The 22609-nt window shown below is 48.0% G+C and overlaps 3 protein-coding genes across 3 annotated transcripts in view; 2 read left to right on the top strand and 1 right to left on the bottom strand.

The window, feature by feature from the left end:
• The window catches only part of Fads1 (fatty acid desaturase 1), a 13755-nt gene extending 2355 nt beyond the window's left edge, over positions 1–11400 (top strand). Inside the window, exons 3-12 of the mRNA XM_028777565.1 lie at positions 484–681; positions 1271–1372; positions 1636–1764; positions 5999–6059; positions 7259–7335; positions 8195–8292; positions 8483–8579; positions 8803–8882; positions 8991–9116; positions 9374–11400. Coding sequence (XP_028633398.1) covers positions 484–681; positions 1271–1372; positions 1636–1764; positions 5999–6059; positions 7259–7335; positions 8195–8292; positions 8483–8579; positions 8803–8882; positions 8991–9116; positions 9374–9425 — 1020 coding nt within the window. The 3' untranslated portion in view covers positions 9426–11400. The remainder of the gene's footprint in view (positions 1–483; positions 682–1270; positions 1373–1635; positions 1765–5998; positions 6060–7258; positions 7336–8194; positions 8293–8482; positions 8580–8802; positions 8883–8990; positions 9117–9373) is intronic.
• Positions 11401–13774: 2374 nt separating this feature from the next.
• On the bottom strand, positions 13775–18570 carry Fen1 (flap structure-specific endonuclease 1). The gene is made up of 2 exons (XM_028777520.1): positions 18365–18570; positions 13775–15724 (listed from the first exon to the last, which is right to left on the bottom strand). The coding sequence occupies exon 2, from the start codon at positions 15720–15722 to the stop codon at positions 14580–14582; it is 1143 nt and encodes a 380-aa protein (XP_028633353.1). The 5' UTR covers positions 15723–15724; positions 18365–18570; the 3' UTR covers positions 13775–14579.
• Positions 18571–18881: 311 nt separating this feature from the next.
• Tmem258 (transmembrane protein 258) lies at positions 18882–22578 on the top strand. Its single transcript, XM_028777533.1, has 4 exons — positions 18882–18952; positions 21149–21258; positions 21908–22044; positions 22471–22578. The coding sequence occupies exons 1-3, from the start codon at positions 18950–18952 to the stop codon at positions 22032–22034; spliced, it is 240 nt and encodes a 79-aa protein (XP_028633366.1). The 5' UTR covers positions 18882–18949; the 3' UTR covers positions 22035–22044; positions 22471–22578.
• The last annotated feature ends 31 nt before the right edge of the window (positions 22579–22609 follow it).

Raw genomic sequence — 22609 nt, 5'->3', positions numbered from 1 at the left:
CTCCCATCACCAGTGCTCCCATCACCAGTGCTCCCATCACCAGTGCTCCCATCACCAGTGCTCCCATCAGTAGTGCTCCCATCACCAGTGCTCCCATCAGTAGTGCTCCCATCACCAGTACTCCCACCACCAGTACTCCCATCATCAGTGCTCCCATCACCAGTGCTCCCATCACTGACAGAAGACCTATTTACTGAGCATCATATACCAATGTAACCTCATAAAATAATCTTTCCATGTGTACACATAAGAAAACAGGCTCAGAGAGTTTAAGCTGCAGAACCAGCCATCTCACAGTGGAGACCCAAATTAAGTCTGTTTAGCTGCTGGACATGATGCCATTTATAGGAGCTTTTCCTATCCTCCTACCCTACCAGGGTATCTTTGCCTAAGACTGTGGACTTCCCACAGCTACCTTCATGGGAGGTTCTCTTTAAGGGTTGGGGTGCCACTAAGAAGAATTATAGCCCCAGTCTCCCACAGAAAGCACTAACTCATGAATTCCGGGAGCTGCGGGCCACAGTGGAGCGAATGGGCCTCATGAAGGCCAACCACCTCTTCTTCCTGGTCTACCTGCTACACATCCTGCTGCTGGATGTGGCTGCCTGGCTTACTCTTTGGATCTTTGGAACTTCCTTGGTGCCCTTCACCCTCTGTGCAGTACTGCTCAGTACAGTTCAGGTGAGTGCCTTTGCCTGGTCATTCTTGGAATTCCTAGTGAAAACATCAAGGCCAAGAATTCTTCCTGGGGTCTGTAGATACATGGGAGACTTGGCACAGGAGAGCACACACATTCTGTTGTGTGTAACTTTCGCCTGCTCTTTAGTCATGTGCTTATTTTGGTCCAATCACAGCCTCTTCAGCTTCTTCCCTGTCTTCCTGTGTAGTTTGTTCTCTGGAATTTCAGGTTCAGGTTCTACCATAGTCCAAGCATGCTAAGAACCAATGGTTGGCTCCCTTCCCACCATTGATGTTACCCAGCATGGTACAGGCCTATCATGGTCCAGGACCAAGATTTGGACTAACAGTCTGTATTCTGAATGTCAGTCTGTCCAAAGTCATGGCACTTCAGAGAAAAGAAGGGAGTGTGGTCTGCCTCAGTTCACATGTGACTCAATGGGCCAAGAGGGATTGGGACCTGGGTTCCATGGCTTATCCCAATGTGCTTCCTTAAGGTATTGCAGCAATCCAATATGGAGAAGCTCAGGGGGCTGCCAAGGTCTGTGAGAAGGACCCTAGCCCTGAGCACTATCTAACCTTCCTCTTTCAGGCTCAGGCAGGTTGGCTCCAGCATGACTTTGGGCACCTGTCAGTCTTCGGCACTTCAACATGGAATCATCTGCTACATCATTTTGTGATTGGCCACCTGAAGGTCAATGAGATTATTGGGTTCCCCCAAACCCGTCATTCACGGTTGCCAGAGGATGGGAGAAGTGCTAATGACCCTGGGTTTTCTTTCTTTTAAAAAGTTATTTATTTATTTTATGTGCATGGGACTCCTGCTTGCATGTATGTCTGTACGCCATAAGCAAGGGCATTGGATTCCCTGGGACTAGAGTCCTAGACAGTTGTGTGTGGGTGCTAAGAACTGAACCAGGGTACTCACACTGGGTTTTCGTCTGAACGTCTCCGTAGGGGGCTCCCGCCAGCTGGTGGAACCACATGCACTTCCAGCACCATGCCAAGCCCAACTGCTTCCGCAAAGACCCCGATATCAACATGCACCCCCTCTTCTTCGCCTTGGGGAAGGTCCTTTCTGTGGAGGTGAGCTGGGTGTCAGTGCAGAGGAGAACTGAGTAGCCCGTTCTGCAGGCTGAAGGGACAGTGTTTGTTTGCTGTTATCAGAGCAGGTAGGACATCAGGGGCTAAGCTGCAGGACTTTTGCTTTCTGGAAATTGTGGAGGGCGGATAAACCAGGACTGTTCAAGACCAATCAGTCAGCAGTTACTACACAAAACTACCACACTCTGCAAAGGATTCAGTGGGTTCCAGGGGAGTCTATGCAAGACCCTGCTCATCATTGAAGATGACTAAGATACCTCTGCAGGGTGCTCTTTGACACCCCTGCTCAAATGCCCAAGGAAGGCACCTCCTTGCACTTGGCGTCTCTGTCTCTTACATCTGATACCCTGCTGTGGCACAGCCTGCCTTGGACTTCACTGTCTCACATGTCTGATATCAGTGCCCAGAACACTCCTTCTGAATACAGCTGGTTCTGTATCCATAGATTCTGCATCAGTGGATTTAAGCAGATAATCGGGGGGAAAAATCACATCCTGAACATGTACAGGCTGTTTTTAATTTATTATTATTGTATGTGGGCACCTGTGCCATGGCACATGTGTGGAGGTCAGAGGGCAACCTTTGTGGAGTCACCTCTCTCCTTCCACGTTTATGTGGGTCTTAGGGATGAAACTCAAGTCACCAGGCTTTCATGGCAAATATCTTTACCTACTGAGCCATCTCACCAAGCCTGTTGGGATTTTCAACTTCATTTTATTTTTGGTAGTGGGTCTAGCATTTTAACAGCTGAGCCATCTCTCCAGCTCAACTTTATTTATTATTATGTGAGAACGTGTCACATACACGTGTCAGAGGACAACTTAGTGGAGACAGTTTTACCTTTCCTTGGGCTCCAGGTTTGAGCTCAGACCATCAGCTTCCTCAAAAGTGCTTTACGCTCTGAGCCCTCTCCGGTAGGTGTCTCACCCCCTGGCTCCAGACTTTTCTTGATTATTAGTTCCTAAAGAACACATTATAATGACTAGTTTTACATAGTGTTTACTTTGTACCAGGTATAAGCAGTCTGGAGAGGATGTATTATACGCTGGAAGGAGGCTGGGTATAGCGCAGTGGGAGAGCATTTGCCTGGCTTAACTGAAGCCCTGGATTCCATACACAGTACCAAAAAGAAAGAGGGTAGATAAGAAAAGATCGAGTGGGAGGGAAGGAAGGAAGCCAGGCATGGTGTCACATACCTGTAATTCCAGCACACAGGAAGTGGAAGAGGGAAGATTGAGAGTCTGAGGCTAACCTAGGTTACATAGCAAGACCTATCTCAAGCAGGGAAGGGGGGAGGGGAAAGGACCAAAGCCTCATCTCTCAGCCTGCAAGGCTGGGAGAGCATGTGTCAGTTATTGCAAGTTAGGATGCCACTTCATACAGGGGACTTAAGCATCTGTGGGCACCTGGAACCAATCTCTGTGAATACAGCTGTATTTTTTTCCCTCCCTCCCGAGTCCAGCCTGTCTTCCAACATTGGCTTTGAGTAGTCAGCTGAGACTGTGAGCTGAAGGAAGAATGCCCCAGGGTGGAGAGCTAGTGAATTGGCCTGGCAGAAGCAATAGAAAGTTCCCAATGCCCAGCAGAGTTCCTTGAAAAGTTAATTAAAAACCCAGAGCTCTGCCAGCTCCCCTTCCCCCACCTAATGGCAGCTGTTTGAATTAAGCTGTTGAACACAGTTCATTTTCAGGCATGAGTTCAAGGTAGTCTGGCTGCCCTGTCCTCTCTGGCTGAAACCTACTATGGAAGAGCCTTGGCAGCTCTGGGTCTGCTGGCACAGGGAACTAGAGCTTGAGACGTGGGCTCCATCTGTCCCTGGAGCTCTCATTTTCTCAGTTCCTGAGCACTGGCCTCTGCTGGTCTGTTCTGTGTGTTCCATTTTGTCAGCAATGCACAGTAGGGAACTGACCCGGGTCATTCTGAAACCGGGCAGACGGCTCATCAGGAAGAATCCTGGGCTCGAAGCACTTCCCTTGTCCCCACAGACGATTTAAGGAAAGGAAGGGGGGCCTTTGCTGGTTCTTGGTATCGTGGCTTTCAAGAAACTGTAGTCCACAAACACCAGAAAGAGAGAGTAGGGGCGGGGGAGATGGATCAGTGGGTGAGGTGCTTGCCACACAAGCATGAAGACCTGGGACTGCATCTTAAGCACCTGAGCACCCAGCAGCTGTGACTAATCCCAACACCAGCTATAGAAGACAGTGTGAAGATAAGTACATCCTGAGGCTTCATTGGCCAGTCTAGGAAAAAAAAAAAAAGGTGAGCCCCAGATGCCAATTCCATCAAATTATCCAGCTCCATTTTGTGTTGCTATAATAAAATACCCAAGGCTAGGTACTTTATAAAGAAAATATATCTGCTTAATTTATTGTTCTCAGAGACTGAAAGTTGAAGATGGAATAGCCTCTAGGAAGAGCTCTGTAAGGGACGCCAGACATTGGTGGGAGTGGCTGTGAAAGCAAATGGGGCAACATAGAAGCCAGATTAGTCTTTAACACAGTTCACTCTCAAGGGAGAACTCACTAGGGGCCCACTGGAATCATAGGAATCCCTTCAGAAGGTGATTTCATTGACTCACAGTGAGCTGTGCCTCTTGACATCACTGCATTGGTGACCAAGCATACAGCACTCGAACCCCCGGGGAACAAACCACACTGCACCACACCCGAGCACTCAGCCTGACCCGTCTTCTGCTTCATTTGCTCCTGTAACTGTATGTGCTGTTCACTTCTGCACCTCTGGACAAAGCTACCACACACTAAAACACAGAGCAGGCCATATATAAGTGAGTCCATGGGCTGCCTGCGGTACTGAGTAGGCGGAGACATGGCTTCCTGAGGCCCTGAGTAACCTGTCCTTCCCTAGCTTTCTGGTGTGGTGGGCCTCGAGAGCTTTGGTTCTGGCTACTCCCCATGCCTTGACCACTTTTCTTTGGATTTGTGCACATCTGCCACTCCTCATTATTTAGTTATCACAGCCCATGGGAGGCCAGGCCTGAGCATCTTTGCCAGGCTGCTGCCTTTCTGTCTGTCCTGTTCACTATCTGTCCTGCTTTCCTACCTGTAATCTGTAAATGATCCTGAACTACAAGATTATTACCTACGTCATCTCCTCAGATTATAAGATCCACATGGATGAGAATTTCCTACTGTTCACCTCTGTATTAGCACCTCAGACAGTGAATAGTGGTGTACCCTCACACCAAGGCTTGTTGAATGTAGGAAGTTTGTCTCATCTAGCCAAATTGGCTTGCAAAGAACACAGTTTTGATGACTGATTTATGGACATGGCTGTGGATGTGTAAAGATAAGTCTGAATGTGCTCTGGATTGAGAGCACCAAAACTAATCGGAGCAAGAAATGCCAGAGCCATGGAGTGAGACAACAGAACAGACATGAGCCCATATGAGTGACTCTGGGCTGGTTGAATGGTCTGGCAACTCCCAGCCAATCTGTTCAGTAGCTTGGCTAAGAAAAAAAAACCCACCCAGTGGGCAAAGCTTTGCCAAAACCCTCAGATTGCTATGGTGTTCTTGGTAATATTTCTACATATATTTCTAAACTTTCAAGAGGGGTTATGAAATTCATGTTGAAGAGTCCATAAGGGAGGCTGGAGAGATGGCTCAGTGGTTAAAAACACTTCCCTTCCAGATAACCTGAATTTGATTCTCTGGACCCAGTTGGGAGCTCACAACCAACTCCAGTTGGTCTGCTGCCCTCTTCTGGCCTCCACAAGTATTGCATGCATTTGGTGCATAGACGTACATCCAGGCAAAACACCCGTACCCATAAGATTTTTAAAAAATTAAAAAAAAAAAAAAAAAAAAAAAAGAGTCTAAAAGATTGTGATGGAAAGACTCAGGCTACCCTTACAGGGGCAAAAATAGTTTTCTGTGGAGACTCTGAGGTCCAAAGAGTACCAGAAGCAGGGGTGGGTTGGGCCTGGAAACCTTGTGACAGAGACTTAGATAGCCATCAGGAATCCTGTAGACTGCCTAATGTACATTCTTGTGTGTTTCTTGTCATGGTAGAGTCATAGGTCACTATCCAGGGCTAGCCACTTGCTCCAGGCACTAGGTCTGTCAGAGCCTTTCAATGGTAGCAGCAAGCTAAAGGTTCCGGAAGTAGGCCTTAGTGTCCGAGCAGGAAAGCTGGCAGCTCAGAGGGAGAAATGGGTGTCTGTTCTCTGCTGATGACTTGCATTTCTTTCTTCACAGCTTGGGAAAGAAAAGAAGAAGCACATGCCATATAACCATCAACACAAGTACTTCTTCCTGAGTGAGTATCAGCCACAGGGGTAGGGGACCCACAGAAGGAGCAGACTCCCCTAGGAGAGGCCTAGGAGGACGTACTGTCTGCTGATAACCCCCACCTGGGAGCAGATGGCCTTTCCCCTGAGTAAAGTCATTGGCCTGTTTAGACAGTCATTTGAGTTCGGGGACAAACGCAGTCCTCCACTCTTCATTTCTTCCAGGAAGAAACTGAGTGGTCAACAAGGTTTAGTTTTAAGCCTTGTCTTAAACTTAGTCATACAAAGGTGGGGTCAGTTAGGATGACTCCTTGGGCAGTGGAGTCCAAGAATAATTTTTTTTGGCAACTAAGCAGAAGACATTTTGGTTATATACTCCCTACTTTAAAAGCTTGCTGCGTACTGCCCAAATTTAGGCCTTACAGTTCCTTTAAGACCTCAGGTTTTGGTCTTTTGAAAGTACCCAGTTTGGCTGGGCAGTGGTGGCACACACCTTTAATCCCAGCACTTGGGAGGCAGAAGCAGCTGGATTTCTGAGTTTGAGGCCAGTCTGGTCTACAGAGTAAGTTCCAGGACAGCCAGGGCTACACAGAGAAACCCTGTCTCGAAAAGCAAAAAAAAAAAAAAAAAAAGTTCCCAGTTTGGGGCTACTTTTAATGAGTTTTGAAGGCTTTTTTTTGTTTGGGTTTTTTTGGTTATTTGAGAGGGGTTTGTGTGAAAAGAGTTTTAGAATCTGTGGCATATCAAGATGAAGCTGTGGTGGGGACTGTTGTGCTGTGATTGGGATAGCATCAGGTATGCCTCAGACTGTGACAGGTCAACAGAGTCCTTCCTTCCCCTGCCCTTTGACCTCCATGGTGGAGCAGTAAGAATGTGACAGGATTGCTGGGGCAGGGCTGTGGTCCAGGCCCTGTGGGAGTATTAATGTGCCCTTTTAAAGGTCTGGGAGTAGAGTACATTCTGTGCTTGAGGCTTAAGCTCCCACGTGCCCTCCTCTACGAGGAAGGGATACTGCTCTCGGCCCTCAGCTTCCCTGGCATCCTTTTGCGGAGTTGGCCTTCTCTAGGCTTGTGTTCCTGCCCAAGAGCCCATAGCTTGTGGTTGATGGAGGAGCGGTGAGGCAGCTAGGGATGACAGAAGGCAGTCCTGTGCTGGGGGCCATCTTACCATAGCAGCCCTTTCTGACCCCTGGCTGCTCACTTCCCCTCCATCTTCTTTTCCACCCCAGTTGGACCTCCAGCCTTGTTGCCTCTCTACTTCCAGTGGTATATTTTCTATTTTGTCGTTCAGCGAAAGAAATGGGTGGTGAGTATCCCTAGTCTGCAAGTTCCGTGAGCCAGGTTCTCCAGTACTGCGTAGGGAAAGGTGTGTTCTGTGAAGCATGACCACTCAAGACTGACAGAGGAAAATAGAACCAGGGAGAGAGGCTCTTCTCTAGATGAGATGAAATGGCTCGGGCTCACTGGTGCCCTGCCTCCCCATCCCCAGCTTCATGCAGCCGGTCTCCTAGGGTTCCCAAGCTGCCCAGCACTCTAGGAACTGCAGAAAACAATGCGGGGAGAGACCTAGCAGATGGTCCCTGCTCTCCCGGAATGTAGGATGAAGCTAAAAGTGATAGGCCTATGAAAAGACGTGCAGTCCGAAGAGGCTTTGGAGATCCTCAAAAGGGGTCTGGCTGGGTCTGGTTTTCCAGGTGGTCTCAGATATAGGGCATGGGGAAGACATGTTCTGAGCAGACAAGCTGGGAACCGAGGCATGAGCTTTGATATTGGTCTCAGTGTAGAAGATTCAAGTATTGGAGGAAGAGTATAGGGCTTGGTTCACTGCAGAAAAGGACCTGGGGCTTCAGTCAGTACAGTGGCATAGTTAGAGCCTTGGTCCTAGAATGTTCATCTGGTAGCATTTAGACAAGGTAGGAAGGTGCTGTAGTCAGGGAGACTGGGGGACCTCTGTGAAGGGACAGGCAGGGGGCTGGGGTACCACAGGGAACAGAACTGGTGCTGTTAGGTGCTGAGGACAGGCAGCTAAGGGGAGCTGAGGATCACTGAGTGCCAGACACCCACACCGGGGAGGAGGTGGGGACTGACTGCCACAGGCGGAGATGGGGGCAGGAGGGAGGAGCACGAGCTGCCTGGACAGTGCCACTCCCCCGTTCCCACTGCAGGACTTGGCCTGGATGCTCAGCTTCTATGCCCGTGTCTTCTTCACTTACACACCCCTGCTGGGGCTGAAAGGCTTCCTGGGTCTTTTCTTCATTGTCAGGTATGGACATGTGGTGGAATGTAGTGGTTAGCGGGGAAAGTACAGGCGATGGATGGGTCTGGGGGCCATGCTGGGCCTTGGGGTTGCTTGAGGGGTTAGCCTGGGAGAGTCACAGGCTGGTTTTGCAACTGGGGAATAAGAACTCCATGCTCTGCTTGTACTGTTTATGGCCATATGCCATATTCAACAGGTTCTTGGAAAGCAACTGGTTTGTGTGGGTGACACAGATGAACCATATCCCCATGCACATCGATCATGACCGGAATGTGGACTGGGTCTCCACCCAGGTAAGGGACAGTCACTTGGAAGACCTGGACATGCCACAGCTACTGAAAAGGGTGGGTGGTGCACAGAAATAGCCAAAGTTGTTTCCTCAAACAAACCTTGTTAGCTTGAGACGTCTCCCACTGAGGGGGTGACCAGAGACAGGGGATAGTTCCACACAGCCTCCCTAGGGAAGACTGAGCGCTCTGACATAGAGACTTGCCCTCCTTCGACTTTCTCCCCCAGCTGCAGGCAACCTGCAACGTTCACCAATCAGCCTTCAACAACTGGTTCAGTGGCCACCTCAATTTCCAGATTGAACACCAGTGAGTAGGGAGACCTAGGAAGCGGGGGGGGGGCGGGGGGGGGCGGTTGGGAGTCAGGGAGAATGGGCAAAGAAGCAGAAGCCACTAACTACTCTGCTGTCCCTAAAGCCTCTTCCCCACCATGCCTCGACACAACTACCACAAGGTGGCACCCCTAGTACAATCCCTGTGCGCCAAGTACGGCATCAAGTATGAGTCCAAGCCCCTGCTCACAGCCTTCGCGGACATTGTTTAGTGAGTATGAGCCCGGGAAGCTGGCAGCAGGAAGGAAAGGCACAATGATGAGCATGTGGCATGGAGTGGGGTGGGGAGCCACAGGAAGGAATCCTGGGTATCAGCAATGGCACCACCATGCCAATGGCAGGATGTATTGGTCTATGGCCAGGCCAACTTCCTCAAAGCAAGGGGGTAAAAGCCTCTGAGGGGAAGGGGACCTATCTTCAGGTGAGTGACTCAACCTCCCTCACTGTCTGCTCCTATTGACCCTACAGCTCACTGAAGGAGTCAGGACAGCTCTGGTTGGATGCTTATCTTCACCAATAGCAGCAGCAGACTTCCATATGGAGGAGGAAGAGGACAACTGGAGCCAAAGCAGACGTTTGAGGGACAATGCCACTATGAAACTAATGTTTAAAAGGTTAGGGAACATAGATATTCGTACTCACACCTGCCCACCCCCCTTGCTTTCTGGGTACCAAATTTGAGGGAAGGGAGAACTGTTGGGGCAGGGATGCAAAACTGTTGTTTCTTCTACTTTGGCAAGGGCAAAGGGTGGTACCTACAGAGCCCTGCATGAAGTAGGGACCCCACGCTAGATATTCTTTCTTGTAAAGTATGAACCCATCTCACTGGGCTGTCTGACTCTCCACCTTCCTTGTTAGCCTCTGAAGAACAGTGTGACCCCTTTGAACAAGATTTAGAAAGACGGCATTCATGCATAGAATTTTGAGGCCTGGCACAGCTCCCTGCTCAGGAGCTCAGCTTGCTGTTGAGGGCTGGGTGTGACCATGCCTGCCTCAGGCTGCTGGAAGAAGCTATTTTTCAGTTTCAGAAGCAGGCAGGGCAAAGGCCAGGACTGTGGTTTGGGAAGCATTTGGCCCTGAAGGAATCTGGCACACGTAATTCTTGAATCTCATTCCATCCAGGTTCCAGAGAAAACATTAGATCTTAGCTCTTGACAAAATGGATGGCAGATACTGGCCTTTAAAACTCTGTTGATTCATCTCTTCTAATCAGTCCCCAAATAATACATCAACAAAGAGTGAGGTCTTCCCTCCTACTGAATGAGACTCCCATAGTTTCCTCAGACTCTCCAGCCTGTAATTCTAAGTTCAACAAAACAGCCATCAACGAAAGTGACTGAGGCTTCCATTAGCATGTCAGGGTTCTGTGCAGACCCAGAATCCCTGTTCCCTATGTCATGTTCCAGCATTGGATAGCACAGTTCCATGTCACAAACAGGAAGGTTAGAAACACTGAGGTCTGTGAACGTCACTGCTTCAGTGAGGCAGCTCCTCTGTCTACTCGTTCAAGTGTCTTATTCTACTGGATGCCAGATAGAAATTTAGGGTAACTTCTGACAAAGCATGTCAGTCTAACAATAAAGTAGGGTTTTGTAATCTTCTCGTTGGTAAAAGATATGTCCAGAGAACATAGGAACATGGCTGGAGAGACCTAACCTGTACGTCAGCTTTCATGCTCTCTTGTTCCCCATGGGCATTATCTCATTGTCTGTTCAAGAGACGATACTGGAAGCATGCTGACCACCAGTCTGGAATGAGAATACTTCAATCCTGAAGGCAAAGTGCAGTGCATGTTTGTGGAGAAATGGCAAGTGGTCAAGATGAGGTCGTTAAAGGATGTTGGGGTATGGTATAGAGACAGGCAGGTTGCAGAAAAGCTCAGATCTTTCTCAGTGGTTGGCCCTGCTCAAAAACCTGTTTGAAGCAGTATGCATAGGAAACAATCCAGATTAACAAGTGCTACCTTTATAAGCTCCTTCCTTCCAGAATAGGTGCAGATCCCTCCCTGTGACCATTCCCTGCCACCTGGGGATAAGGATGTGGCACTACCAGTCTTGTCAAGCCCACTGGCTTTGAGCCTTCAACTGCCAATCTGAGCAAATACCAGTGAGCTCTGTTGTACCAAGACCAGGTCTTCAGAGCATCTGAACCACTGTGGCCTTTTCTCCTCAGCCTTCACTGTGGCTTTTGCATAGCCATGGGGGACATCGAGTGACAAGACTCAGAATGTTACAGTGGTAAAGTGAAAGTATCTCAAATCTACTGACAGATAAGAAAACAGGGTTAGAGAGAAAGCTACCTCTGCTCATGTAGACAGTGGCAGAATATCTGAACTTAACTCTAGTTTCCATGTCTGTCTTTATTACCTTTATCTTTCTACTTCCTGGCCACAGGCATTTCACTTAATTGACCTAATGTCAGTATCTGTGTGTGCCAATGTTGTTACCACATCCTGATGAAAACTAAAAAATAAAATTTTATTTGGACCAAAAGAATGTTGTTATTCATTTGAAATCTGTGCTGCTTGTCTGCACATGCCTACCAGATGCCCTGGTGCAGAGAAGGGGAGCTGGCTCAGCTGGTAAGGCACTTCCTGTCCAAGCATGGGGACCTAAGTTCAGATCCCCAGAACCCATGGAAAAGCCAGGTGTGGAGATCTATAACCCAGCATAAGCAGAGGTGTATCCTTGGAGCTCGCTGGCCAACCACATTAGGCAAATTGGTAAGCTGCAGATTCAGTAAAAAGAAAAATAAGGTGGAGTGACTAAGGCTGACCCTCTGGACTTACTGACATTCAAACATGCATATGCATAAATAAACAGAAGACTCCTTGGTGCTGCTGGTGCTGCTAAGTCCCCTCCTACCTGTGAGCTCAACTCCCTTGGGAACATGAATTACTGCCAGTTCCCTTGTATAATCTGGGCAGGACTAGCCATGTAAGGATGGTCTGACAAGGCCCAGCTCCTCCCAATACCCATTTGTACGGCTGCAGTCCTCTTGCTGGATCTCACAGGCCTCACAGTTCAGTCTTTACCCTCTGGTCCTTCGACTTTCTATTTTAAGTCATTTCTCCTTTTGGACCTATTTTAAATTTCAGTGTGGTTATAGCTTTAAGTCCTGTTTGGCCCTTCTCTTTGCCAACACTGCTTCAGACTGCAGAGCCAATGCCTCTTAACTCTTTGTGGTACTTCAACAGCTGAGTGAAACATCAGAACATTCACAGGGCCAAGCCCAAATCAGCACACTTAAAAGGCTAAGCAGTTCAAATTTAAAAGAAGCAAGCCAGACTTCTAAATGCTTGCCGACAACAGGGTGCAAGCCCCTAAAGGCCAGCGCACTCAGCCAGCCTTGGGACTTCGCTCACTGACACTGCACATTTAGAATCAAATTATGGAAGGGGTGGGGAGATAAAAGAACTCAAATTTAATCTGGCAGTCAGTTCCACTTATCAACTGTTGAGAACAGAGAACAAACTAAGTGCTGTGCCCTCAGGATAAAATGTAGTGTCTACATTCACCTAAGACTTCATTTGGGAAACTATAAATTCAAGGCCTCCTGGTCTACTGAATTCCAGGCCAGCCAGGGCTACATAGTGAGACCCTGTGTATAGGAGGAAGGGGGATGGGGAATATGTGGGGGTAGGAGGGGGAGCTGATCAGGGGAGAAATTGAAAACCATTGTGCAAAGAAGACATGGCAGGTAAGTCCTCACAACTTGGGTTCAACCTCCATAATATGCAGCGAGGAAGATCCCTGAAAGCTGCCCTTTGACCTCTACACATGCCACCACCGATGCTCACATGCCCCTACCATATAGTAGAATCTAAAGGACTTGAAAACCCATAGTATTAGTCTTCTATTCAACCTGTCAAGGCCTTTTCAACTCAGTCATGTGCTGTCAATAACACAGTTGTGAGATCAGAATTCAAAACAGGCTAGCTCCCCACAAAGCTTTACCAATTGTAATGGCTTATCTTAGTTGTCAACTTGACCATGTCTGGAATCAGTTAGAACCCAGCCAGTTGGGACAACCTGTGTGGAGGTGAGAAAATCACCCTGAATCTAGGCTATACCTTCTAGTGACATTTCCCACCAAAGGACATGGAGACTTCTGATTCTTGCCCACGCATCCTCTCACCGAGACATCCCTGCCCTGGTATTAGAACCTACTTTTTTGGGATTCTTCATGTAGCTGGACCACACCCTGTAATCCACTCTAATGAATCCGCTTTTAACATATACATAACTCATTCTATCGTTCTGTTCCTGAGAACCCTAAATGTACTAGTCCTCAATAAGTTTCAAAGATTTTTCCTGAACACCTGAAATCTCAAGAACAAGGCTTCTTTTACTTACCTACTTTGTTTTACTGGTTTGTCCAGACAGGATTTGTATAGCCTGGCTGTCCTGGAACTTGCTCTGTAGACCAGGGTGACCTTCAACTTGTAGATTAACCTGCCTCTGCCACCTGAGTGCTGGGACTAAAGGTGTGCACCACCACCCGGTGGAACAAGGTTTCTGAATGGCAAATGTTTCTCAAATGGCCTATCAAACTGTCTGGATGTTATGAGATAGTTATCTAACCTAAATTACTAGACTGTTCAAGGAGACTCCTTATCTCACAGACTGGTGGGACCTGAGAAATCCAGTCAAGCTATTCAAAATAAAGTACAAAAGGCTGGTGCCACCATAGCTGCTGTGGCCACATTACATGAGTGCAGTGCCACCTTGTGGTCACTCCTAAACAAACCACTTGTTACCAGGGCAATCACAGGCTGTTGGGGATTTTAGAGGGAAAAGAAGACCAGTATAATTTATTCTACAGGAAACTAAAGCACTCAGGGTGTTTTCAAACATTCTGAAAACCACATCCTAGTCACTTTTATAATTTTATTGATTTTTTTCCTCATCACATCTTTTAAAATAGAAATAACCCATGAACAAGTTTCTTCTCCCCAAAACCTCAATTCAATTGATTGCCTCAGAAAGGCTGTCAGAACATCACTTGGAGCTACAGGTCAGTGGTACACTTAATGCCTTTGCTCCAGGTTCAATTCCCCAACAATGAAGAGGGGAGAGACAAAAAAAAAAAAAAAAAAAGTACACACCAAAACCTGAACACTGCCTTTTCACTCCCATGCACAACTGCCGGACTCAGCAGATAGCAAATTCAAATGTCTGCCCACAAACCACAGCCGGTCAGTATTAAATCTGCTGTCAGCCAGCCTCCTCTCTGCTTGTCTCTCTTTGCAGCTTTCATCAGCTAATCCCAGTCTGATGGCTGTCTTTCAGGGCGCAGTGAAATTAGAATGAGCAGTCACGTTCTACAGTTACCTCTCCTCCACCAGCTTGCCAGCTGGGAAATTATCTCCATATACTCTCTCCCTGCTTAATCTTCTTCCTTAAAACGTTGCTAGCAGTTGCACAAAACAATGGATACAGTGTCCATTAACCTGCCTGAGAAGTGGTTTGAGCCTGACATCTTTCCTGAGCTAAAAATAAGGAAAAGCAGAGCTATGGCCTTCCTGCCACAGGGTCAAGAGAGGGAAAGCTCTGAAGGGCAGCGCTGGGAAACAATGAACTCTCCTCAAGACGAGGGATGAGAGGGATGTGCTCTAGCTGAGGGTACAAAACAGATGTCCTGGGGTAAAGGGACGGTGGAGGGAAGGACACATTTATTTTCCCCTTCTGAACTTCCCCGCTCCCCCAGTCTTTGCTTTCTTCTTAGCAGGCCCCTTGGGTTCTGGCTCCTTGCGCTTAGCTGAGGAGAGTGAGCCTGTCACTTTGAAGAAATCATCTAGGCGACCCTGGGTGCTGCCCTGGCGGCTCTTACTCAGCCGCTTGACCCCACTGCGAATTCGCTCCTCAGAAAACTGCTTCTCACCACACATGAATCTGACCAGCTCTTCTTCATTTGGCTCGCTCCACTTCAGCTCCACAGACTCTGGGTCCAGTACTTCGGGCTCCAGGAAGAGTTGCTGGGCTTCCTTGTGGAGCCAGTTTTCTGGAACAGGGTACTTGCTGGGATCCAGCCGCCTCACAATCTCCTCGATGCTCTTATGCTTCTGGATGAGGTCCACAGCCCGCTTGGGCCCAATGCCACGGATACTCTCGCAGTAGTCACTACCCAGCAGGATGCACAGATCCACAAACTGCTCCTGGTTCAGACCCAGCTCTTGCAGGACACGGCTCAGGTGGAACTCTTGGATGGGCAGCTTCTTGGCCTCACTAGCAGTCAAGTGTCGCATTAGCACGGGGCTGCCAAAAGTGAGGCAGTCCATGTCCTCCGTGGCCGCCGCATAGACTTTGCCAGCCTTTGCCAGGGCAGCACAGCTGGCCTCTGCCTCGCTGGGTGCATCAAGGTACGGGATGCCCATGAGGCTCAGCAGGTGTTTGCACTCATCGTTGTGTTGCTTGGTGACCTTCACCAGCCGCTTGGTGAACTTTTCCACCTGCTCCTCCATCCCAGCCTCCTGAGCCTGCTGCAGTTGCTTTTCAGCCTCAGCGCGCCTCTCGCTGCGTTTGGCCAGCTCGCCTGACTTCAGCTGTGGTGGTTTGCCATCAAAGACATACACAGGCTTGATGCCATTTTCCATCATTCGGATGGTACGGTAGAACATGCCCATGAGGTGGCTGGTGGTCTCCCCCTCCTCGTTCTGCAGCACATCCCCACCCTGTCGAACAGCAATCAGGAACTGGTAAATGCTCATGGAGGCATCGATGGCCACTTTGCGACCAAAGTAGCTCTTGATGTCATTCTCGCGGATGGCACTGGGGGCCACATCAGCAATTAGTTTGGCAAGGCCTTGAATTCCCATGGCTAAAACAAAGACAAGTAAGAGGAGGAACATAAGAGGATACAAAAGGAACAAAAATTTTAAGTTGCAACATTCGCCAATCTCATGTCAATCAAATTTAACATGAAACACAACAGGACTCCAAGTCAACAGAGCAGGAGTTGTAAACATGAACAAGATGCATCATTCTCAAGCAGGCCTCCTAAGAATCAGAACCTGGGGCTGGTGAGATGGCTCAGTGGTTAAGAGCACAGACTGCTCTTCCAAAGGTCATGAGTTCAAATCCCAGCAACCACATAGTGGCTCACAACCATCTATAAAGAGATCTGATGCCCTCATATGGGTGTCTGAAGACAGCTACAGTGTACTAACATATAATAAATAAATAAAAAACCTTTGGGCCAGAGCGAGCAGAGCAAGAGTAAAAAGGGAAAGAGGGAAAAATACAATAAAAACAAAAGAGTTCTTTGTTAAAATTATAAAAATGAAAGAAAAAAATAAATCAGAACCTGATCTGGGTGCTTCAAGGAATGAGACCCTGGATGTTCCTGAGTAACTTAAGGGCTCTGAATAACGTAATGGCACAATTTGTCACAGAGTGACTTCAACTTTAATCTGTGTCACGGATCACAGAAGGCAAGAGTGCTTGGCTCAGCTTGAAGGGTCCTGAGACCATTAAAGGCAGACATGAACCCTTAAGAGCAGGTAAGTACCAGCTATGCAAATATGACTATGTCTGATTTATTGTTTCTCCACAGATGTCTAACTGATGCAGCAGACCTGAGGGATACACCTGAATGAGGACCAGGTAGCCACCTTACATGCTGGTATCCTTCCCTTCCTATCTCCCTTAGCACCTGAGGGTCTTTTTTATCAGGATTCCAGAGGAGTTTTAAGTCCTCCTCTTTGGCGGGGCAGTGGTGGCGCACGCCTTTAATCCCCGCACTTGGGAGGCAGAGGCAGGTGGATTTCTGAGTTCGAGGCCAGCCTAGTCTACAGAGTGAGTTCCAGGACAGCCAGGGCTACACAGAGAAACCCTGTCTCGAAAAAAAAAAAAAAAACAAAACCAAAAAAAAAGTTCTCCTCTTTGTACTCTTTTCCGACCTCTAAGTCTGAAACGTGAACCCCATGACTTCCTCATGGATCCTGAATTAAGAGCTGGCATGCTGGATTCATGCAGCCCGATACTTGCACTTGTGGTTCAGGGCTTCCAGCAAACGGTTCCTAGAGCAGCATTTCCAAAACTACCCTCACAATTTCTGGCTCTTCCAACTGAAACATTAATTCTCCTTTTATCTAATTTTTCTTTAAATGGGCTTTAAAGAAAAAGAAAAAAAGATGAAAACAAAAACAAAATAAAACAAAAAACTAGTTGTGAGTGGTGCCACACTCCTGTAATCCCAGCACTTGGAAGGCAGAGGCAAGTAGATCTCGAGTTCAAGGCCAGCCTAGTCTACACAGCAAGTACCAGGCCAGCCAGGGTTACACAGTGAGACCTCATCTCAAAAACAAACAAAAAATTAAGTTGGGAAAGAAAACCCATCTTAAACGAAAGTATCTGCATTGTATAAGTCGTATTAATGTGTTAAATGTATAATACAAGAATTTTCTAATATGCAATTTATTAAGGTCATTTTGCTCGCCCAATGTTAGTGTGTCCACACCATAAGAAAGTCCTGTCAATTCTTCTAATTTGTTCCCAATCTTACTTCACTGTGTCTTTTCTGAAGCCCAAGTGACCCTGTCTAGTCCCCTTCCTGACTACAAACACCTCAGCACACATTACTTGTATAGTACGGAAGCCTAGTGAAAAGGCCTGTCTCTCTCTATGTCTTCTTCCTGCCATCCTTTCTTACTCCTTCCTGGTCCGTATTACTGTGGTTCCTCTAAGAATACAAGCAGCAAAAGCTCGGCCTTAGGCCTGAAGATTGTTACCTCCCACTGGTACAGTGCCTTGCCTAACATGTGTCCCATGTTGAATCCCCAATTCAGAAATCAAATAAAAAACTCCACCTTGAATCTGGTGTGTGTGTGTGTGTGTGTAAAACCCTCACACATGCTAGCAAGTGCCCTGCATCTTCAGCATTGTGAAACAAGTCATTTCTGAGTTGTAAAATAAGACTGATAATCATTTCTGCCTTGCAGAACCGGTCAACCAAAACACCAGATGGAATACACACATTACCAGATGCTGTGCCATGCTCCCTAGTGGTTCACACCTCACTTACTGCTTTGCTAGAATGAATACAGAATATCACCACCCATCATGTCCCACAAAGGGAAACCTGTTCTGTCCTGACAGTCAGTCCCGCCTCCACAGAACCTTTCAGATAGCAAAGCCTTAAAGGAAATGGCTGCAGGCAGGATAAAAGCATATCTAGCTCCCCTGTGCTCCTCTCCCTGGAGGCCAACTGATCAATCACCGTATTAACTGGATCCCACTGTTCTGAATCTTCCAGACTTCCCTTACCCGGGAATGTCCTTGGGACTTTTCCAACACCTGCCTCAGCCAGAAATACAAGAAAGCACACTGTCTCTTGATGTCCGCAGATCATGAACTCATTTCCTCAAAGGCACAAAATTTCCCCGCTCCATATTCCTCACAAGGGCCCAAGGATGAACACGCTCTGGTCCCGTAATCCTCACGGGGAGGAGGGTATTACCTTTTTCCTACCGGCGAAAAGAGATGCTCGGAGCAGTACGAAAGGCCCAAGCCCCGGGCTGCCTGGTGCTGCTCCCGCGGCCCTCGCCGCTCTCAGAGACGCTTCCGCGAGACCCACACCTCCTCGAGTGCACGAGGTTTCAGCAGCTAGCAGTGGTTTGGAGACCCTAACGTTCTCTGGACAGTCCCGAGCCCGTTCTTTCAATGTCGAGCCGAAATCGTTTCCAGTTTCGCCGCCTTCCAAAGCCCGCGCTCCCGTCACGTGATCTGCCAGGCGTGAACAGCCTCCTGGGAAATGTAGTGTAGGCCCCGCCACGTCCGATAGCAGCTTTCATAGTGGGCATTCTTTCCGGGAAAAAATGAATTAAAACCTAAACTTTGCACCACACTTTCCCACAGTCCAACCCCAAGCTACTCACAGCAGGTCCTCATAGTCTTAGTTCCCGTTACCCCTGAAAACATGGGACTACAAGTCCCACAATACCACGCGCAAGGGACCACATCCTTTTCCTGTTGCTCAACGCGCTTGCTCCTGCCGACGTGTTCTTCCGGTGGCGGATCGGTGGTTTATCCTGTGCGGGGCAAAATGGTGAGATGATGGGAGTTACGGACAGTGCTGTGGGCCAGGACCTAGGACTCTTGTGTGCCTGGTCCTCACCGCGTTCTTCCGCGGAGGCCTCAGTGTGCAGTGCCCGGTGGGTGGGACGCCGCTGAAACTTTAGTAGAGTTAGGGACGAGAAAACAAGCCCCTCACCATGTATGTATTCCAGGCTGAGGTTTCCATCACAATGTGCTTATGATGTCGTTGATTATAATAAGTATGAAGGCCACACGGTGCACTTTGAAAACCTTCGCGCTTTTCTCTTTTTTATGATCCGTTATCTCTAGCTGGAAGGTTTCCCTTGCAGAAATAGTACTCATCCCGCAAGGCCCTTGTATAAGTGTCATTTCCTGGTAAAACACTTATATCTCGCATAGGTACTTGTTTGTCTTCTGGGGGCCTCAGTCTGTACACCTCTTGCCACGTTTCATGAACTTGTCTTTTTATCTGCCACGCCTCCTAGTGACCACCATCTGACGCGCAGCTAGTTCTGGGATGATGGCTATTCGTCTTTGTATTCCTGTTGCCAAACACTGGGCCTGCATTTGGAGGTTCCATAAATGGCAGCAATTGTCCTTGGCTCTTTTAGGGGGGAAAGGGGGACATAATTGTTTACTGAATTGAAGTCCTGTGTCTCTTAGAACAATGGGCTCAGTTTACTTCTCTGAAGTTGTTATGTTCTGGACTTTAGAAACATTGGCTAGCAAGTGACAATGGAAGTTAACATTTGTACAGAACTTTACGTTTATAGCCCTTTCACAGGGATTATCTCATCGTCTTCTCTGCAACTTTAGGAAGGAAACAAATACCTATTGAACAGTTACTCTATGCCGGGCAGTAAACTAGATGTGTCAACATTCATCATGCATCAGCCCTGTGACACAAATAGTGTGATAACTACTTAACTCAGACTCTGATGATTCTGTAGAGCCAGAATTATCCCAATTGTCTTCTGCCAGGAGATCCCCTGTGGATTGCCCTCCCAGGGCAATGAAAAACAACACTCCTGAATAGAATTTGAGCTGTCTGTACTACTCTAGGCTCTGGCTTCCTGCACAAATGAACAGCTTAGAGTCTGGACACAGATCCAAAAGCAGTGGAAATTGTGGGCAAGCTTTTTCTTTATGTGTTTTCCCCCAGGCATATCTGTGACTTACATAGTGATCGTTAACTAGAAAACCCAAAGAGCCGTTTTCCTCTATCCAGTTGTATGCCTGAGCCTCTGACTCTTAGCTGCTCTTCTTATCTCATTGAAAGAAAAGCTGCTGCCGCCATTCTTTGTTGTTATTGTTGTTTTGTTTTGTCTCCCAGTACCGGGGATCACACTTAAGACTGCAATGCATGCTTGACAAATGCTCTACCACAAAGCCTGCCATGTCCCTATGTTTAGGATGTGATATGAAGCTGGAAGATGGCTCATGGGTAAAGGGTTGGTTTGGAAGCCTGATAACCTGAGTTGGATCCTAGAACCCACATTGTTTTTAAAAATCCAATGTGGCCGGGCGATGGTGGTGTATGCCTTTAATCCCAGCTCACAGAAGGTAGAGGCAGACAGATCTCTGTGAGTTCTAGGCCAGCCTGGTCTACAGAGTGAGTTCCAAGACAGCCAAGGCTACCCAGAGAAACCCTGTCTCAAAACAAAACAAAAAAAAAGCCAGATGTTGTAATCCCAGAACTCACACACAGTGAGATGGAAAATGGACACAGGAGAAGCACCCAGAAGCCTGAGGGCTAGCTAACCTGGAATGCATGTTACAGTGACCAACACCCAAGAGAGACATTGCCTCAAACACGACAGAAGGTGACTCTCAGAGAGTTGTCCTCTAACTTCCACCCAAATTTAAAAAGAAAGTGGGGAAACGGGGTGGGGAATGACCTGCAAAATGGCTCAGCAGGTAAATGCACCTACTTTCAAGCCTGGTGACTTGAGGTCAAGCCCCAGGACCCATGTGGTGAAAGGAGAAAACCAGTTCTTGCAGTTTGTCCTCTGACCTTCCCATGCACTCATTGCTACCGTAACTCACACACACAGTAAATAAAGGTAATAAAACTTAACACACACACACACAACATGATTGTAATTTCCAGTTCCATAGTGAGCCACTTGAAGGAGTCCTCAGCAGTACACATCTGCTCCAAGGTCTCCCCAGATTGAAACTGAGATTGATCTGCTTTCTTCCCTAGGAGCTCGAGGCCATGAGTAGGTATACCAGCCCAGTGAACCCGGCTGTCTTCCCTCACCTGACTGTGGTACTTCTGGCCATCGGCATGTTCTTCACTGCCTGGTTCTTCGTGTATCCTTTTTGTGCAGCCAGGGGTCAGAATTAGTGACCATAGAACTGAGAGAGAAAGCACACTGGATAACTGCTACTTGTTTCCTTTAAGGTGGGATGGAGACAGTGAGTTAGGAGGCCAGTGCTGCCCAAGGGCAAGCCAGGGCCTTGTTTTCCAACTTCAAGTTAGCTTAGTTTGCTTTTCAAACTGAGGTTTGAAAGGTGTTTTGTTGGTATTTGGGGATTTGGTTTGGTCTTGTTTTGAGACAGGTCTCACTGTGCAGACATGGCTAATGTAAAACTGATGAGAGGTCCATCTGGCTCTGCCTCTGGAGAGCGCTGGGATCACAGGAGTGTACCACTCCACCCAGCAGAAAGGTGATTTAAACAGGGGATGTGCTCAAGTGTCTGGCACCCAGTCCTAGCTGTACCATGAGTGATACGTGACTAGAGGTGATTGGCCTAAGTACTGTGGGCTTCTTTTCCTCATGGACTTTAGGGGTATGGTGTGGGGCATCAGTCCATGCCATGTCTTGGGCCCCTCTGCCCAGCTGCATCAAGCCAGACAAGCCTCCCAGGAAGCCCTTAGTCTATGTTTCCCATGAGGGGCGATCCTAGACAGCTCCTGCACTGTAGTCCACCTTTGCTTCTCCTTAGCAGTCCTACCTAGTTATGAGGTCACCTCTACCAAGTACACACGTGACATTTACAAAGAGCTCCTCATCTCCTTGGTGGCCTCGCTCTTCATGGGCTTTGGAGTCCTCTTCCTCCTGCTCTGGGTTGGCATCTACGTATGAGTCTCCAAGGGTAAGAGCTGTGACAAGATGGTACATGTCTGAAGAAGCCTCATACAGCCTCAGTGGGTCCTCTCTCTTCATGCAAGACTGTGTGGTTCATGGGGACAGAAAGACTGGGGAGGATCAGGACCCTCTCCCCACCCCTCATGGGGTTCTGAGCCAAGTGTGACCTGGTGTGTTCTGCATTCTCCATGTACTCAAGGGCTCACTCAAGCTTTGGGGTGTACTTGGTAGGGATGTGGGTGGAGGCTGCTTATGGTTTTATATCTGCATCCTTTGAAGTCACACACAGATGACTTGGAAAGGAACTGGGAATTGAAGTCAGTTCTGGTGACCCATCCTCAGTGATGTCCCTGTTGCTCAAGCATCATAGGGTTCCAGGGAGGGAATGTGAAAGGTCACTGGACTCATTCTCAATTCTGCTCTCCTCTTCCAGGTACCCACCAGGCAGCTCACCAAGTCTCTGCTTTTGTAAATTAATTTTTTACCATTGCTACCTGTCCCACCTGCTGTTTACAATAAAGGCGGATGTGTGACAGCCCTGCCTCATGTCCATTCTGAGGGGAGGGAACCGG

Source organism: Grammomys surdaster, unplaced genomic scaffold (genome assembly GCF_004785775.1).
Source record: "Grammomys surdaster isolate TR1022 unplaced genomic scaffold, NIH_TR_1.0 310, whole genome shotgun sequence".
NCBI classification, from domain to species: domain Eukaryota; kingdom Metazoa; phylum Chordata; class Mammalia; order Rodentia; family Muridae; genus Grammomys; species Grammomys surdaster.
This window is presented reverse-complemented; position numbering and strand designations above follow the sequence as displayed.

Coding starts and splice junctions, on each gene's coding strand:
- Tmem258 (XM_028777533.1), top strand. Junction 21,259..21,907: donor TTCACTGCCTGGTTCTTCGT/GTATCCTTTTTG, acceptor AGTCCTACCTAG/TTATGAGGTCACCTCTACCA.
- Fen1 (XM_028777520.1), bottom strand. CDS start 15,722: ATGGGAATTCAAGGCCTTGCCAAACTAATTGCTGATGTGGCCCCCAGT.